Consider the following 17,977-nt stretch of genomic DNA (forward strand, 5'->3'; position numbering starts at 1 on the left):
GAGAGAGAGACGAACTCCCATAAAATTTTCATTCTTTTAGCTGATTTCTTTTGTGGGTTTTTTAAAACAGAGCCCAGATGGTGATATAATCGACTGTGTCCCAATCACTGACCAACCAGCTTTTTCTCATCCTCTGCTTATTAATCACACTGTCCAGGTTTTTATAATTTTCTTCTCTTTATAACTTTCTTTTGTGTGTTGTGTGTGGTTTTTGTTCTGAATAGTTCTGACATTGTTGTTGTTTTTTATATTTTTATAGATGAGGCCAAGTTTTAACCCAGAAAGTGTTTTTAGTGAGAGTAAACTTTCATCTAAAACCAAGAATCAGCAGCACTCTAAGGATATAAATCAGCTTTGGCATGTGAATGGCAAATGTCCACAGAACACAGTTCCCATCAGAAGAACCACCAAACAAGATCTTTACAGAGCAAGTGCCGTCGAGAATTACGGTATGAAGAATCAGAAAAGTATCCCTAAACCTAAATCTTCTGAGCCGCCTAATGTCCTCACACAAAATGGTCATCAGGTAATATATATATATAGTTTCTTCACATTTTGAATTGGTTTTGGCCATTTTTGTTGTGTCCATTAACCCTTTCTTTCCTCTCTATCTTCTTCTTTTGGTGTTGATTTAAGCACGCGATAATGTATGTCGAAGACGGTGTGTTCTACGGGGCTAAGGCGAAGATAAATGTGTGGAAACCAAATGTCGAAATGCCTAATGAGTTTAGCTTGGCTCAGATTTGGGTTTTGGGTGGGAATTTTAACTCTGATCTCAATAGCATTGAAGCTGGCTGGCAGGTATGTTTGTTCTTTCGGTTTTTGGTTGTTCTGTCCTGATAAAGAAACTGTTCTTGATTCAAAGATTTGTGCTTTCAGGTCAGCCCACAATTGTATGGTGATACTCGCACCAGACTCTTCACTTATTGGACTGTAAGTTTAAGTTTCTGAATATTCAAATCAGATTTTTCTTGTTTTGTGTGTTTTGGCTTACTTACTTAAGTTTAAAAATCATTCTTTTGTCTCTCCCTTGTGCTAACAGAGTGATGCATACCAAGGCACAGGCTGTTATAATCTTCTATGCTCAGGATTTGTTCAAATCAACAGGGAAATAGCAATGGGTGGATCAATCTCTCCTTTATCAAACTATGGAAACTCTCAGTATGACATTACCATACTTATCTGGAAGGTAAACCAACTACAAAAACCACATTATTACCATTTTTGAAAAGTAAGATGCTACTACTACCTAACAAGAACCTCCGTCATTTAGGCTCGGCTCTGTTTTGGTTTTGGTTATAATAACCAAAACATACAAAAAAGGATTTAATTAATATATACTATATATATTGCATGGTTAAATCTATTTTAGTGATTTCTTTTTACTCACGGTTTGTTTGGCGTAAAAATAATGCTACTGATCACTTTTGGTTAGGCTTTGTTTTGAGAAATATTAGTTTGGTTTCTTGTCAGGATCCAAAAGAAGGACATTGGTGGTTACAGTTTGGAGAGAAATACATAATAGGATACTGGCCAGCTTCCCTCTTCTCTTACTTATCAGAAAGTGCATCGATGATCGAATGGGGAGGTGAAGTGGTTAACTCGCAGTCCGAGGAAGGACAACACACAACCACTCAGATGGGAAGTGGGCGGTTTGCAGAGGAAGGTTGGGGAAAAGCCGGTTACTTCAAGAACGTCCAAGTAGTCGATGGATCGAACGAGTTGAGAAACCCGGAAAATCTTCAAGTCTTTACTGATCAGGAGAACTGTTACAATGTGAAAAGTGGTAATGGAGGCTCTTGGGGAAGTTACTTCTACTATGGTGGTCCTGGGAGAAACCCAAATTGCCCTTAAAATGTGATCTACTTACTCACATTGAAGATCATTCTAAAATCAATTGTATAAAACATATATAAATATATACACATTCTTAAGTATATTAATTGTCAGGTTTGAAGAGTGGTTTATGGTATATTTTAAATTCTGCAGAGTTTGGTTTTGTTTGAGTTTTGTCTCTGTTGCCATGGAGAGGTGAAGAGAAGATAAATTTCTTTAAAGAACATGGTCCCATGTGTATACTGAAATGAAATGATCACATTAATTAATCAATTTGTATTTATTTATTTTTGTATATGAGTGGTACTTTGTTTTCAGTGTGACCTGTGTTACTGCTTTGTCTGTAATCAGTCATGGAGATGGGACTCTTTGTTTTTGGATCTTCTTTCATCAGTCATGTTTTAACAGAGTATCTATCAGAATTATTGGACAAACTTCACTTCACTAGAGACTTCTTGTCACATATTCACAATTTCATGTATGTTTTTATAGAACACAACTAAGAAAATGAAATATATTTTTTTAGGCATTTAATTTATTTGTTAGCAGCTAAAATTCCCAATTTAGAATAGTGAAAATGTTTAAAGAAAACTAAATTCATACTTTTTTTTGTAGTATGTGGATTACATATATATATGTATCTTCTCATGGCCTCTCTTAAAGTCAACGAAAAATGTGGGCATGAAGCCACAAGAGAGTTGACTTCGATCGTGTTGACGAGTTCTCAAATCGAAAAGTGTATAATCAATTAAACATATTAAGAGAATTATATAATTCATTTAACAAAATATTCAATGGTGCCAAATAAAAGAATGTACCGACCATAGTTAGCAATTCATGTCGAAACTTAATAATGAACTGATGCACTTACAAGTTCGTGACCTCCTCACACGGAATGGTTCATGACAGACTAACAAATGATTTGATGAGAATGATGATCGATTTATAAATTCTTCTTCTTGTCTCAGATTGAATTATTATAGATGACGTCGAAGACTAGGTTACATATTTTAATTTCTGATAAGAATCATAACTAATTCAGTTAGATTACTTACATATATCGTTTGGTCAAATGTCTACTTTATATTTTCCCAAAACATTATCTGGCCGGTTAACCAAAGAATGATCAACCAACCGGTCCTAAATTTATAAATTCAAATTTAGTTTTTTTTTTTTTTGGTCCGAGATAATGTGATGGGTGAAAAACTTGGAGTAGCATTATAAAAACTTCAGACAACGATTTGGCAAACAATGAATAAGCACTAACCTTAATAATCCTAGGAAAAAATTGTTTATATATGGTTAGAGTTTGAGAAGACCGGTTAAGGAAAACATTAGCAATCTACTCTTCTATAAAATCCAATGAGTACTATCTAAAAGTTTTGCTAAGAACTGCATAGCCATGACGAGAATGACCAGTTTCATAGTAGTGCTACTTGTGATGGTGATCGGAGCGATATTAGCTATTTGCGTTGATGGACACATATCCTTCGATCAACAGGAAATCAAAGTACTTAAATCCATTAAGGTATCTTATATATCTTATACAAATTCTATATGTAAATTTCATGACAAGATGACAATGTTTTTAGACATGTATTCTTTTACGTACGTTCTAATTAATCGGTTCTTATAGAGTGAAGATGGAGATGTAATAGATTGTGTTCCTATCACTAATCAACCAGCTTTTGATCATCCTTTACTTAAAAACCATACCATCCAGGTTTGGCTTTTTTTTTTTTTTGGGTTATCGTCTCTTTATTCTTTTAGAACATAACTTTTTCTGTTTATGAAATATTTACGGAAAAAGGCTTATACTTGTAGATGAGGCCTAGTTTCTACCCGGTAAGTGATTCTACGTACACCAAGAGAGAAGCAAAGGCTATAACTCAGGTTTGGCACAAGACTGGAAAGTGTCCCAAAAACACTGTTCCAATCAGAAGAGCAAAGAAAGAAGATCTCTTAAGACCAAAATCCATCACGAGTTTTGGGAGAAAGTCGCATCAAAGCATCCCAAGAACTACAACCTTTGATCCAACATTAGGTCACCAGGTACAACTACATGCATACACACACACATAACACATGTCATGTATATTATTTGTTACTGACTTGTGGCTTACAATTTTCATATATATTGGATTCGCTTTAGTACGCTTTGATGGGTGTGAGGAACGGAAAGTTTTATGGGACAAAGGTTGCAATAAATGTGTGGAAACCATTTGTTCAAATTCCCAAAGAGTTTAGCTTGGCTCAGACATGGGTTATTTCCGGAAATGGCTCTAGTCTTAACACCATTGAAGCTGGTTGGCAGGTTTGGTTCCTTCTTCTCTGCATCCTTTTTATGTTTTTATGCAAATAAACTAAACACGTAACTAGTCTACCTTTGTTTGTCTTAATTTATAGGTTTATCCAGAACTATATAATGACAATAATCCAAGATTCTTTGTTTATTGGACGGTAAGCTCTTCTATGCATAGCTAACTCTTATATATTAAACTCTATATCATTTGAAATTCAAACGATCAACTAGTTTCACGATCTTGAATAGAACTATAAAGTGTAACTTTAGTTTTTCTTGCTTCTTTCTTTTAGCATAGGCCTATAAATTTATACATCTAAGACTTTGATTATTTTGTTTTTTTTTTTCCCGGGGAATAGCGTGATGGATACAGAAAAACAGGGTGCTACAACCTTCTCTGCTCTGGTTTTATTCAGACAAGTAATCGATACACCGTAGGTGGGTCGATCACCACCATGTCACGCTACGGTGGAGCTCAATACAACCTATCCATACTTATATGGAAGGTAATAACATACTTATATTTCACCTCAACAATATGAGATTCATATATTCAACCTAACTTCCATGGCAAGATATACCTTTTCCCTCAAGTTACCTCTCCATCTAACCCGAATGAGTAAATTCTTAATCAGGACCGGAAAACAGGAAACTGGTGGCTTAGGGTAAATGAAAAAGACGTTATTGGGTACTGGCCAGGCTCGTTGTTCAATTCTCTAGGAAGAGAAGCTACGAGAGTTGAATGGGGAGGCGAAATCATTAACTTGAGGACCGGTGGGAGACACACAACCACAAATATGGGAAGTGGGCATTTTGCAAACGAAGGTTTTAAGAAAGCAAGCTATTTCAGGAATCTTATGATAGTTGATGGAACCAATACTCTTAGAGAACCAAAAGGACTTTACTACTTTGCTGATAAACACAACTGTTACAATGTTAAGCCAGGGAATGGTGGAACTCCTTGGGGTACTCATTTCTTCTATGGCGGTCCTGGTCGAAACGTTAAGTGTCCTTGATTTGTATATGTGTGTATTCAAAAGCTTTTGAGATTTTCACATACATACATTGTTTTGAATAAGAACATGTGATGGTCATTTAAGAATTAAAAAATCCACGTCATCAGAGATGTTTCTTTCTATCATCAATTCGATTTCTTCAATCAACAGTCTGTTTTATCAAATATATATATATCAATAGTCTGTTGATGGTGAATTGAAATAATTCGAGAATGACAAAGACGTGATATTTACACAGCTGTTGAGATCAAATTTGAAAACAAAATGTAAAACATTGCACGTTTAATAAATGTTATTCTTTCAAAAGCTGAGGAATCGTTTGGACGGAGAAAAATTAGTAACGGCTAATTAACACTATTATCATTACCGATTTTGTATTATACACTTATACTAGATTTTGACCCGCGCTATAGCGCGGAGGAAATGTTTCAATTTGATTTTGTTAAATAACGTAAACTGTTTCCTAAGAGTTGTATTATCCGAGGTTTCTGATATTTACTCATCATAATTAAAAGTAGCGGTTAAACAATAACAATTTCGAGTGGTTTGTGTTAATTTGTTGTTTGAAAAGCATATTTTAAATTAAAACCACAATTACTTTCAATGCACTATATTTCATGTGTTTTAAAGTTAACACATTTTCTTATAACCAAATAACCTCTAAGACTTCCTAAATTATTATATATAAATGTTTTTTAATATTCATTTGTAATTGAATTTTTTAAATTTTTTTAATGTAATCTTTAGTTTGTGTAGTAATTAGTGGACTTATGTAATTTTACAAAGTATGATAATATATTTTAAGAAACATTTAAACTTGTAATTGGGCTACGAAATTAGTTTAAACTTAATACACGTAAAAATGAACAATTTTAACTTAATACATGTTAAAATTTGATTTAGTTATGTTCTTTAAGACACGTAAAAATGAACAATTTTCATATAATTTATGTAATTAGTATTACAATGGTAAAACTTAAGTTGTGTGTATCATGTTCTAACCCGTTGCAAAAATATTCTGACCCATTTTAATATTTTAAATATTCTATATTTTTTTATATTTGAATATTTTAAAGGAGAATTTCAAAATTACCCCTTTTCATATACCACTTTTTAAAATAATCTAGATTTTGACCTGCGCTACAGCACGGGGGAAATGTCTCTGTTTGATTTTGTTATATAACGTAAACCGTGTTGCTGTATCGCGGTATTAAACGGGGTATTAGATATTTGCTGTATATTAAAAATGTGAGTGGGTTGTGTTAATATGTGGTTTGTGAATCATATAGTAAATGAAAACCATATTTACTTTACATGCACTATATTTTAGTGTTTAAAAGTTAATACTTTCTACTTATAACCAAACTAAAAGTAAGACTTCCTAAATTATTATATACTTTTTTTTTAATTTTCCTTTGTAATTTGATTTATAGAAGTTACTGATGGTTTTTTTTAGTTTGTGTGTTAATTAGTGGACCTTTCTAAATTACGGTCCAAATTTCAATAAAATTTGTGCTACATCTAAACTTGGACGTGGTGTACGAAATTGAAATAAACTTAATACATTGAGTTCTAAAGTTTGCTGGATACTTTTAAGCAATAATATGAAGCCCTTTGTATTCACGAAGTCCATTTAGAAAGACTGGCTACGACATAAAATTTTCAACAACTCTCGGATAGGAAAGTGTACTCCACCGACCAAAGTGTACTCTCGGATATGAAACGTGTTTTTCTTTTCTAACACGTTTTTCAAAAAACAACTGCATATTAAATTTTGCTTTATGCGTCGGGAATAATAAGAATTAGCCAGGCCGACTTGGGCCTAAAATTATTTTGTCAGAGCCAGAAAAGAATAGGTGGGCTAGCTTTGGATCAGAAATCTTATTTATTTTCAATTGGGTCGGATTTAATTACCCGCAAATTAAGAAGGAAACTGCGCAATATCCGATTGCCAAAACCAGGTTACAATATCGAAATTGACCCGACCCGAAACTGCGTTAGTTACCGGTTTACCCTTAATGACAATGAAGAATGAAGGTTAGGATTATGTTTTTTTGGTAATTTTATCTTTTTTTTTTTGAAAAAAAAGTGTACTCCTCTTTTACTATATAGGGGATTACTTGTTCTAAATATTGATAAATTATGTCTCAATTAGAAATTTTAGAATGATAAAAGAACATATAATTTTCCGGTAACGTAATGTGTAAATATAAAAAACACATGTACATAAATTACAATTGTAGAGCTTAACTCAATGTTTATTATTAACACAATGTGTTTTGCCATGATGTTATTTATTCATGACAAACAGTCAGCAGGACAAATACAAAAGGTCCAAAGAGAAGTAACATACGTAATAATTAAACGTGCAAAACATTACTCAAATTCTATAACAAACTATGTTGATTCGAACCAAAGGCCAAACAACTCTAACAGTGATTTGCGATGACTTTTTCGTTTCACAATAAATACCTGACATGTGCTGAGTTGATAAGACCAAATCTTTGAAGTTTTGTGTATGTGTGTGGTTGATCTAACTCGACCCAACATTATTGATTCTGTCCCCAGTTCCTTTTACTTCTATCTTTACCACACAACACACACAAATCACACAGACATTTATTGGACTTCGATTTTGGATTCTTGAATCTCAAAAATGGGTAACAGGTCATCTGCTCTAAGTTCATCTCCATCTTTACCGATTGATTCCACATTCAGTCTCCCTTCTCCGTTACCATCTTGGCCTTCAGGTTCATGTTTTGATTTTTTGATTTTTTGATTTTTTTTACTTTATTGTTCGTCCTGTTTCTCAGCTCTGTTTTTAGCTCTGCTTTTGCTCTGTTTATAGAGTTTTGTTTTGATTTTTCAGGTGAAGGATTTGCGAAAGGGAGAATAGATTTGGGAGGTCTTGAAGTTTGCCAAGTAGAAACGTTTAATAAAGTATGGACTGTATACGAAGGAGGACCAGATAATCTCGGAGCCACTTTCTTTGAGCCATCTTCAGTACCTGAAGGCTTTTCAATTCTCGGCTTCTACGCTCAACCTAATAACCGCAAGCTTTTCGGATGGGCGCTTGTCGGAAAAGACCTCTCGGGCGACTCTTTAAGACCGCCGGTGGATTATCTTCTTCTTTGGAGCGGCAAATCTACAAAGGTAGAGAACAACGGGAATGAAACTGGATACGTTTGGCAGCCTCTACCTCCTGCTGGTTACAATGCAGTGGGTCTAATCGTGACAACCTCGGATGAAAAACCTCCTCTGGACAAGATCCGTTGTGTTCGTTCCGACCTGACTGATACAGCCGAGTCTGACGCTCAGATATGGGAAACTAATGGGTTTAGCGTTTCAAGTTCTAGACCTGTTAACAGAGGAACACAAGCCTCTGGAGTCTCTGTTGGCACGTTCTTTGCAAACTCTTCGAATCCTACTTTACCCTGTCTGAAAAACAATAAGTTCGATTTTTCTTGTATGCCAAGCAAGCTCCAGGTGGATGCTCTGTTTCAAGCTTACGCCCCTTGGATCTACTTCCACAAGGATGAGAAGTACCTCCCATCGTCTGTCAACTGGTTCTTCAGCAACGGTGCCTTGCTTTACAAGAAAGGTGATGAATCAAACCCAGTTCCAGTCGAACCAAACGGTTCAAACCTTCCCCAAGGTGAATCCAACGACGGTCTATATTGGTTAGACCTACCTGTTGCTCCTGACGCAAAAAAACGAGTCCAAGGTGGTGATTTACAGAGCATGGAAGTGTATCTGCATGTTAAACCCGTTTTCGGTGGAACCTTCACAGACGTAGCTGTGTGGATGTTTTATCCATTCAATGGCCCATCACGGGCCAAGCTCAAGGCCGCTACAATCCCGTTGGGAAGAATCGGCGAACACATTGGAGACTGGGAACATTTCACTCTCCGAATAAGTAACTTTAGCGGCAAGCTACAACGGATGTATCTGTCGCAACACAGTCGAGGAAGCTGGATCGATGCTCCAGAGATCGAGTTTCAAGGCAGAGGGAACAAACCGGTAGCTTATGCTTCTTTGAATGGACACGCAATGTACTCGAAACCGGGACTTGTGTTGCAAGGCAAAGACAATGTGGGGATTAGGAACGATACAGGAAAGAGTGAGAAAGTGATTGATACAGCGGTTAGATTCAGGGTTATCGCAGCTGAGTACATGAGAGGAGAGGAAGTGGAGGAGCCGGCTTGGTTGAACTATTTGAGACATTGGGGACCAAAGATTGATTATGGTCATGAAGATGAGATTAGGGGTGTGGAGAAGATTATGGTTGGGGAGAGTCTAAAGAACGTGTTTAGGAGTGCGATTAAAGGATTGCCTAATGAGGTTTTCGGAGAGGAAGGACCTACTGGTCCAAAGCTGAAGCGGAGTTGGTTAGGTGATGAAGACTGAATTGAATCTCTCTGTTTTGTTTTGTGAATCCATTAATTTTTTTCATTATTCCTATTTATGTTTCATTGTTAATTTACCATGTTTAAGTTCTTAATGTCCCGCCATGCTTTATTTTCCACATAAATAATAAAAAATATCACCTGTTAAAAATGGTTCACTTGAGTTGTTGTCTCGTCTCTTTACTTGTAAATTATTTATTTCGTTTATCTTTTGAAGTTTAACAAAAACGCTAAATTAAAAATCCAGATATAAACCTAAAACCTAATTTAGTTTATTTATTAAATTAACACAATGATTAAAAACCTATGTAAATGATTAAAAATATAAAATGCAATGCAACTGGTAATCAACTTTAGATTTAATTTCTTCAATGCTTATCGCTTGATCATCCATATATATTTCCACATAGTATATAAATTTCTGTTAACGTACCCATCGAAATTTGTTGTGGCGACATTGAATACACTAGGCGGGTAACCACCAACTCTAATTAAGCGCCCCCCCTCTAAGCCCAAGTCACTTAATTTTAGTTGTTACTAAGGAATTCGTTACTAAGCCTATATCCCTGGAGTCCTGGACCATCCAAAGTAAGCAAAAACAGTACCATAATTGTATTATTTAGTTTCTATGTAAAGGCCCAAGCTCTTGTACAAGCTAGGAACGTATACTTTGCTAGCTAGCTCCCCAATTAAAATTTGACCATTTAGTTGATAAAACAAATAACACGTAATAAAAAAGAGTCTCAAAGAATTGTGTGAAAAATAAACCTAATTACTTAATCTATTAGTTTGATTCAGTTAACATTTTGTGAATATATAGATAATAAATATAAGATTGTATCATTTTAAAAAAACAAAAGCAAAATTTGTTGGAACTGTTAATTTCTATTATTTTTTAAACGACAACTTGAACTTTTAGAGTTAAAATTTTAATTTTAAATATTAAAGTAATTATAAATAATTGAGAAAGATATCTCGGTAATGCTTAGAATAAAAGTTCCAACAAATTTTGATGTAATTGAGCCCGCTCTTGCTTGACTCAAGTCACCCGAATAATTTTCTTTCCCAAATGACGCGTTGATGTTTTGAGATGATGTTTTGAATCTTCTTCGTTCGTTTTTCTGAAATCGTTCACACGCATTTTAACGACTTCCACTTAACGTGTTGCTTACAATGCAGTGGTCATTTTCTTAAACATATATATCAAACTTGACTCTTTATGGTCGTTGAGATAGACTCGGTAAACGAGTATTTAAAATCCAACTACATACTCCGGTTAACTTGAGTTAATCAAAAAAAATTCTGGTTATATTAATTGCTAAACTGTACAGAGGGAGTTGTTTTTCTAAAATATCATGAAAGAGTATTTTTGTTAACATACAAGAAAATATATTCTTACTAGAAATCTATGAGTTTACGACAATGTAATTAAACCCTAGCTTTGCTGGAGCGTTACATGAGATAGCTCTCCAAATTGAAGTTATCCTCACAACGAATATTCTTGATTTTAGAAAGATTAGTAGCCATAATTTGAGAATAAGAATTGTGGAAATAGAATTTATACATACACACGTCCATATATAGGTTAATTATGACGACATATGCACATGAAAGGAAATGAATTGACAACATGAAGCTAATTAAGCCTTAGTATAACAAGAGAAATTTGCTTGCTCTGATGAAGCTAAACTAAGCCTTGAAATGATGAAACTCTTGAGCCAATTTTTCCATTGATTAGTTGTGATGATGCTTAAGTCATGAGTCAATTTTCATAAAAATATTTAAGTCATGAGGGGAGTTGTGACAGGTGATGTTTATGTCATAAGTCAGTCAGTCTTCATTATAACCTCTAGTCTAATGATTTTACTTTATTTCTTAATTTATACAGAATATATGAGCGATCTGCTCCTATAAATTCCAATTGTTAGCGCAGTAGTTGATTGAAAAAAAAAAAATCAAACAAAAATTAAATCCCAAAGAGTATACGTAGTATTTTACATAACTAACCATGATGGGAGTGGGCGCTTTCGCGGTAGCTCTAATGATGATAACGGTAATAACCTCTCCTTGTCTTCATGGAGAAGAGTTCTCGGATCACCAGGAAATTAACGTACAAAGACTTTTGAAACGCCTCAACAAACCTGCTCTTAAATCCATTAAGGTATAAATCTCATACAAGTGTAATTTGCATAAACTCCATGCTTTGAATATTGAACTTTTTGCCCTAATCTTTCTTACAGAGTGAAGATGGAGATATAATAGATTGTGTTCCTATAACTTGTCAACCAGCTTTGGATCATCCTCTACTTAAAAACCATACCATACAGGTTTGTCTTCATTTACGATATCTCTTTTGTTTATATATATATGCATGATCATGTTGAAACGATAATTTTGTGCACGCAGATGAGACCGAGTTTTGTCACGGAAGATGAATATAAGAACAACAAGAAAAAACAAAAGGCTATAATTCAGGTGTGGCACAAGGATGGAGATTGTCCGGAAAACACTGTTCCTATAAGGAGAACAAAGAAAGAAGATATATTAGGAGCAAAATATTTTGAGAGTTTCAGGAGAAAAAATCATCGACGCATTGCTGAATATAAAAGTCCAAATATAGGCCATGAGGTACAACTCTTTTGAATTGTCCTTTGTATGAATTAAGTAGGTACTGTCATGTGTCGTAATTCACATTTTCCCCTTTTCTGGAGCCGGTGTAGTATGCAGTCATGGATCTAAGGACGGGAAAGTTTTACGGAACAGAATTTACAATAAATATCTGGAACCCAAAAGTTCAAATTTCAAATGAGTTCAGCCTGGCTCAGACTTGGCTTTTGTCTGGAAATGGCCCTCAACTTAACAGTATTGAAGCTGGTTGGCAGGTCATGTCTTAATTAATCTAGTCCTCCATTCTTAATAAAACTTTCCTCTCATGCAGAAAATCTTAATTGACACTATCTTTATTTGCCATTATTTGTATTTTGTAGGTTTCTGAAATAATATACGGTGATAGTAATACTAGATTATTCGTTTTCTGGACGGTAATTAAGTTCCCATTTCCATTAAATTATACGTAACCCTAATTATATTAAGCTAATCATTTGAGAAATGTAGACGGTTCACAATCTGAAAACACAGAGTATATTAATTATATTACCACTATGGCCATATTTAACTTTGGTACCTGATTTATTAGTCTTTTTTTTTTTGGTGTTCTAGAACAATGGATACCAAGGAAAACTGTGCTACAATCTGGATTGCCCAGATCTTGGTTTTGTTCAAGTGAGCAATCGTTTCACTGTAGGTGGATCATTAAACCCCGTGTCGCAATACGACGGAGAACAACAAGAGCTCTCCATGCATATAAGGAAGGTACTAATCTTAACAACTACTATGATGGACTGAAGATATATATCTTTCGGATGGTTTTGTTTTGCATGAAAAAATTGTTAACCCCATATATTAACATGAGTTAACATATAAAATGATAAGGGTTATATATTCCGATCCCTATGTTATTATATATGCATCTGAACCCAAAATGGATTCGATTATATAGTACGACGGGAAAAACTGGTGGCTAAAGATTGGTGAAGAGTTCGTCGGGTACTGGTCTGACGACTTGTTCACTTCTCTAAAAGATGGAGCCACGGTAGTTCAGTGGGGCGGAGAAATCGTTAATAGGATGACAGATGGGAAACACACGACCACAGAGATGGGAAGCGGACATTTTGCAGAAGAAGGGTTCAAGAAAGCAAGCTATTTCAGGAATCTTATGATATATGACGAAGCCAATACTCTGAAAGAACCCCAAGGACCACTTAAACCCATAACTGGTCATGATGCCTGTTACAACCTTAAGCCAGGAGATGGTGGAACGCCCTGGGGAGTTAATTTCTTCTTTGGTGGTCCTGGTCGTAACGACAAATGCCCTTGATTTGGATCTTTGTCGTGTATTGAAAGCTTTCCAAAAATTTACATATCTACGTATGTCTCTCTGTATTTGAATAAGAACGTGTATTGTAAAAAAAATCGTAGTTAATTTACCTTGATACTATTTGTCTGTAAGCTTTTCACTTTCCACATCTCTGTAATCTGATTATGTAATCTGATTATTAAAAAAAATCCACCTCATTGATATTAATATGTGATAGATATCTTAAACTAGGGACTAATAAATAAAATTTATTATTCTATATAGTTATATCTAATTTATGAAGCTCCTCTATATCTCAAAATATTTTCTCTAGTTTTTATTTTATAAAATTAAAATTAATGAGTAAGTATTCTTTAGTACTGTACACTACTACTAAACTATATTTTGAAATCTTTTATAAATTTAAGTTTACTTATCTATTATCTGCCGATTGTGGCGGGACGAGAGGTGAATGTCTTGAGGATACTATTCCCATCAGAAGAAGAACAATAGATTATTTGTTAAGATATATCAGATTACTGAAACATATGGAAGAAATAAATATTGTGTTCAAACCACCGATCAACGTGAGTCCATTATAATTCGGTTTTCATCATTTAAGTTTTTATTGCTAAAACTTGATTAATCACCTAGTACTTAGATATCCAAAGAAGTTTATCGCACTAAAAAAGTTGATAATGTCAATTTTCTACCCCAAATTACACGCTCTGATAAATTGACATACTAGGGACTCGAAGATGATAAGGTCTTTACGCACTGATTTCTTAATTTATAAAATATGATGCACTCGAAGTTATCTTAGTTTCCATAGTAATGCGTTTCATCACAATATTGGGTGATGTTTAAGTCTTGGATCAATTTTCTCTAATTTCCATTGTGTTGTTACTGTGGTAACCACTTACAAATTGATGACAAGATGCTAATGTCTTTAAGCACTAGTTTCTTAATTTATAGAATATATGAGCAATATGCTTCTATAAATTCCAAAGTGTAGTTGATCAAAAATAATATTAAAATTAAAGAATAGCATCTAAAAGTTTTGCTAAACCATGATAGGAATGGCCGGATTCGCAGCATCTCTGATGGTGATAGCGGTGATAATATCTCCTTGCGTCTATGGAAAAGATCTCCCTGATCAACGGGAAATCCAAGTACAAAAACTTTTGAAGCGACTGAACAAACCGGCTCTTAAATCCATTAAGGTGTTTTATACATTTCCACATGCATATAACTCTATGCTTTTGGAATTTGCGGACAAAACATTTTAGGGACTCTTTCTTGGTGTTATTATTTTTTATTTAACATGCAGAGTGGAGATGGAGATATAATAGATTGTGTTCCAATTACTACTCAACCAGCTTTGGATCATCCTTTGCTTAAAAACCACACAATCCAGGTTTAAATTCGTTTATATATGGTCTCTCTCTTTTTCTCTTATGCATGATCATGTTGAAGCGGGAAGTTTTATGCACGTAGATGAGACCGAGTTTTATCCCAAAAGGTGATCATTACACCAAGAAAGATGCAAAGGCTATAACTCAGGTGTGGCACCAGAATGGAGAGTGTCCGCAAAACACTGTTGCTATAAGAAGAACAACGAGAGAAGAAATCTTACGAGCGAAAACCATTGAGAGTTTTGGGAAAAAGACTCATCAAAGCACCCCTGGAGGCCATGAGGTACTTTATGCATTGTCCTCGTTTAATTACTCTCTTTTGTGGCCATGGTGGAACCACATATAATTTTACACAGTAAACTTAACTTATTGTCATTATTAAAATAATACAGTATAAGCGCATCATATTCTATTTTTAAGATTTGTATTGTTAATTTTGGAAATACATGTAACATATGCTTCTAATGCACTCAATTATAGTTGTATAATTTAAAAAAAAAACTTGTAGGAAAAAAAATAGAAATCCGAAAAATCTAAGATCAATATAATAATAAATCTGATAGCCTCATTAGACATACATAATTGATATTAAATTATTAATAGAGTCGCATAACTTTGGAATAGTAATATGTCGTAAGAGAAATAACTTTTGAGATGAAACATGCTTTCTTGGCATTAACTTGGGTTTGAAGAAAACTATAGTGGAGTCCTGAAAAGCAGCTGCCACCTACTAATCCTTAAACCTTAATTAGTGCATACGCCTCTGCATGTAAGCTTAATATACATTTTTCTTATTTTCTTTGAGCCGGTTTAGCATGCGATCATGGATTCGGGGGACGGAAGGTTTTACGGGACACAGTTTGCAGTGAATATGTGGAGACCAGAAGTTGAAGTTCCCTCAGAATTAAGCTTGGCTCAGACTTGGCTGTGGTCTGACTCTGACGATGGTCTTAACACCATTGAAGCTGGTTGGCAGGTCTTCTATGCTTTTGGTCCTTCAACCCTAATTTATTTACATCTTGTTCATCATTCGCAATGCCAATATATTGACACAATCTTCATTTGCCCTACTTTATATATATATATATATATAGGTTTATCCAGGGATGTACGGTGATAATAATCTTAGATTATTTGTTTACTGGACTGTACGTAAGTTTCCATTTTTCAATTCTAATGGTTTCCTTTTTAGCCTCAATATTGTGACAAAAAAACGCTGCTGTTCTTTTGTCATAGTGTATGATATTGATAGAATAGAAAAGTTTCTCTTTCTATTTGAAAATTTACGAATCAAAATTCAGAATAATGTTTGTTGTAAACTATGAATTACTAAGTTCCTTTAGTATCCGCATATTTAGGCAAATGGATATCAACCAGGGTCAGAGTCATCTGGGTGTTACAACCACGCCTGCTCAGGTTTTGTTCAGAGGAGCAATCGTATCACTGTAGGAGGATCCTTATCTCCCATGTCAAATTACGACGGAGGTCAATACAGCCTTCCCCATGCTTATTTGGAAGGTACGTACCGACGTAGTAATTCTTTAGTACCCAAAGGAAAAGTCAATTATTTATTTATATTTTTGAATCTATTATCTCTTTCAAAAAAGAAAAATCTATAAACTGAAAAAATTATGGTAACTAAAATCCTTTACTAGTCCCCAGTTTAATTTTTGTTTCTTTTTTTTTTGTCACCTTTTAATTTTTTTTTATCTAATATATTTTTTCGTTATCTTTATTTTTTTATTTTTTTATTTTTTATTTTATTTACTTGACTCTTACTATTTTTCGTTATTATCAACTATATAATATGTTCAAATTATATCCCCCACCACTGCTTACCTTGGGGAATATATTAGAGCTAGGTAACTTGAGTTGACTCTCAAGTTAATTAGAACTGTTTCTAAACACAAAATGGACTTCTGATTTATTCAGAGCGGCGACAATTGGTGGCTAATGATCCGTGACGAGCTTGTTGGGTACTGGCCTGGCTCGTTGTTTAATTCTCTAAGAAACGAAGCAAAAAGAGTTCAATGGGGAGGTGAAATCGTAAACATGATGACCGGTGGGAGACACACCGACACAGATATGGGAAGTGGACATTTTGCTGATGAAGGGTTTAAGAAAGCAAGCTATTTCAGGAATATTATGACAGTTGACGGAGCCAATACTCTCAGGGAACCACAAAGACTTAGCCCTTGGGCAGCTCATGGTAACTGTTACAATGTTAAGCCAGGAAATGGTGGAACAAGCTTTGGGAATCATTTCTACTTTGGTGGTCCTGGTCGAAACGGTAACTGTCCTTGATATTTTTACCAAAAAAAAAAACTGTCCTTGATATATATACCGATATGTGTTAAAAGCCTCTACGACTTCAAATGGCTGTAATATAAATAAATAAAATGTATGTTTGAATAAAGAAATGAAAGAAAGAAAAAAAAACTATGAATATGAATATGGAAGTTTGATATAATCTTCAGCTTATATTTATATTGTCAATTGCTTTTGTCTGCCCCTAATGTTCGTTCAAACCTTCAATATTGGAATTTCTGACTTCCAATCCTTTTAACAACAAGAAACTGAGACTGTCTTTTCTTTAACCATGTTTGATTATGACGACATTTTTTTTGTTCTTTGTAAAAACTTTGTTTAGATGATTATGTAAAACATAGTTTGTTTTCAAATTTTACTAAATACTCTACTAGATAGATCGTATTTTTTGTGTGTACATATAAATTTTGTATGAGAAATCTCATTTTTGTGTGTATATATATTAATTTAATATTTTAATACGATTTTATTTTCACAGTTTTCCAAATATGATGTACTATATAATTTTTTTGGTTGAAATGTTAGTACTATATAATATCCTAAGATAAAATCAATTTAAGATGATGGCAAGTTATATTGTTAATTTTTTAAAACAATAATAGTTCTAAAACATATTTATCAACCTTTTTCATTTGATATTCTGACTGACATATCTAATTATATGTAATGTTATTTAGTACATATAGTTAATATTATATACTACTATTTAATTAATTTATAAATTAGACCTAAATTTACAAAATTTATCTTTTAATAGT

At 34.1% G+C, this 17,977-nt stretch overlaps 5 protein-coding genes across 6 annotated transcripts in view; all 5 read left to right on the forward strand.

Annotated features, from left to right (window-relative positions):
• The window catches only part of LOC17888703, a 2,640-nt gene extending 509 nt beyond the window's left edge, over positions 1-2,131 (forward strand). The window contains exons 2-7 of the mRNA XM_006293289.2: positions 71-157; positions 260-526; positions 637-801; positions 880-933; positions 1,043-1,189; positions 1,474-2,131. Of these exons, the coding sequence (XP_006293351.2) occupies positions 71-157; positions 260-526; positions 637-801; positions 880-933; positions 1,043-1,189; positions 1,474-1,854 (1,101 nt within the window). The 3' untranslated portion in view covers positions 1,855-2,131. The remainder of the gene's footprint in view (positions 1-70; positions 158-259; positions 527-636; positions 802-879; positions 934-1,042; positions 1,190-1,473) is intronic.
• A 1,107-nt stretch (positions 2,132-3,238) lies between these two features.
• On the forward strand, positions 3,239-5,257 carry LOC17889769. The gene is made up of 7 exons (XM_006293477.2): positions 3,239-3,364; positions 3,473-3,559; positions 3,661-3,888; positions 3,989-4,150; positions 4,243-4,296; positions 4,498-4,644; positions 4,774-5,257. The coding sequence occupies exons 1-7, from the start codon at positions 3,239-3,241 to the stop codon at positions 5,152-5,154; spliced, it is 1,185 nt and encodes a 394-aa protein (XP_006293539.1). The 3' UTR covers positions 5,155-5,257.
• Positions 5,258-7,737: 2,480 nt separating this feature from the next.
• On the forward strand, positions 7,738-9,718 carry LOC17888328. Its single transcript, XM_006293896.2, has 2 exons — positions 7,738-7,904; positions 8,024-9,718. The coding sequence occupies exons 1-2, from the start codon at positions 7,811-7,813 to the stop codon at positions 9,559-9,561; spliced, it is 1,632 nt and encodes a 543-aa protein (XP_006293958.1). The 5' UTR covers positions 7,738-7,810; the 3' UTR covers positions 9,562-9,718.
• Positions 9,719-11,477: 1,759 nt separating this feature from the next.
• Positions 11,478-13,592, forward strand: LOC17887888. Its single transcript, XM_006294274.2, has 7 exons — positions 11,478-11,721; positions 11,801-11,887; positions 11,967-12,188; positions 12,281-12,442; positions 12,548-12,601; positions 12,780-12,932; positions 13,120-13,592. Exons 1-7 carry the CDS (start codon positions 11,569-11,571, stop codon positions 13,495-13,497), a joined length of 1,209 nt encoding a protein of 402 aa, XP_006294336.1. The 5' UTR covers positions 11,478-11,568; the 3' UTR covers positions 13,498-13,592.
• A 954-nt stretch (positions 13,593-14,546) lies between these two features.
• LOC17889942 lies at positions 14,547-17,195 on the forward strand. Of its 2 annotated transcripts, none has more exons than XM_023785065.1 (7): positions 14,547-14,699; positions 14,807-14,893; positions 14,974-15,174; positions 15,706-15,867; positions 15,986-16,039; positions 16,250-16,450; positions 16,824-17,195. In XM_023785065.1, the coding sequence occupies exons 1-7, from the start codon at positions 14,547-14,549 to the stop codon at positions 17,193-17,195; spliced, it is 1,230 nt and encodes a 409-aa protein (XP_023640833.1). The 2 variants fall into 2 exon arrangements, with proteins under 2 accessions (XP_023640833.1, XP_023640834.1); XM_023785066.1 differs by having other exon boundaries at positions 16,250-16,413; positions 16,826-17,195.
• Positions 17,196-17,977: the final 782 nt, after the last annotated feature.

Source organism: Capsella rubella, unplaced genomic scaffold (assembly GCF_000375325.1).
Source record: "Capsella rubella cultivar Monte Gargano unplaced genomic scaffold, Caprub1_0 scaffold_4, whole genome shotgun sequence".
Classification (NCBI taxonomy): Eukaryota; Viridiplantae; Streptophyta; class Magnoliopsida; order Brassicales; family Brassicaceae; genus Capsella; species Capsella rubella.

What these genes read in the sequence shown, in the direction of transcription:
- LOC17889769 (XM_006293477.2), top strand. Translation starts at nt 3,239, where the DNA reads ATGACGAGAATGACCAGTTTCATAGTAGTGCTACTTGTGATGGTGATC. An exon ending in AAGTACTTAAATCCATTAAG is followed by an intron (nt 3,365 to 3,472) that starts GTATCTTATATA and finishes CGGTTCTTATAG; the next exon opens with AGTGAAGATGGAGATGTAAT. An exon ending in ATCCAACATTAGGTCACCAG is followed by an intron (nt 3,889 to 3,988) that starts GTACAACTACAT and finishes GATTCGCTTTAG; the next exon opens with TACGCTTTGATGGGTGTGAG.
- LOC17888328 (XM_006293896.2), top strand. Translation starts at nt 7,811, where the DNA reads ATGGGTAACAGGTCATCTGCTCTAAGTTCATCTCCATCTTTACCGATT. An exon ending in GTTACCATCTTGGCCTTCAG is followed by an intron (nt 7,905 to 8,023) that starts GTTCATGTTTTG and finishes TTGATTTTTCAG; the next exon opens with GTGAAGGATTTGCGAAAGGG.
- LOC17887888 (XM_006294274.2), top strand. Translation starts at nt 11,569, where the DNA reads ATGATGGGAGTGGGCGCTTTCGCGGTAGCTCTAATGATGATAACGGTA. An exon ending in TTAAAAACCATACCATACAG is followed by an intron (nt 11,888 to 11,966) that starts GTTTGTCTTCAT and finishes TTGTGCACGCAG; the next exon opens with ATGAGACCGAGTTTTGTCAC. An exon ending in GTATTGAAGCTGGTTGGCAG is followed by an intron (nt 12,443 to 12,547) that starts GTCATGTCTTAA and finishes TGTATTTTGTAG; the next exon opens with GTTTCTGAAATAATATACGG.
- LOC17889942 (XM_023785065.1), top strand. Translation starts at nt 14,547, where the DNA reads ATGATAGGAATGGCCGGATTCGCAGCATCTCTGATGGTGATAGCGGTG. An exon ending in CGGCTCTTAAATCCATTAAG is followed by an intron (nt 14,700 to 14,806) that starts GTGTTTTATACA and finishes TTTAACATGCAG; the next exon opens with AGTGGAGATGGAGATATAAT. An exon ending in CCATTGAAGCTGGTTGGCAG is followed by an intron (nt 15,868 to 15,985) that starts GTCTTCTATGCT and finishes ATATATATATAG; the next exon opens with GTTTATCCAGGGATGTACGG.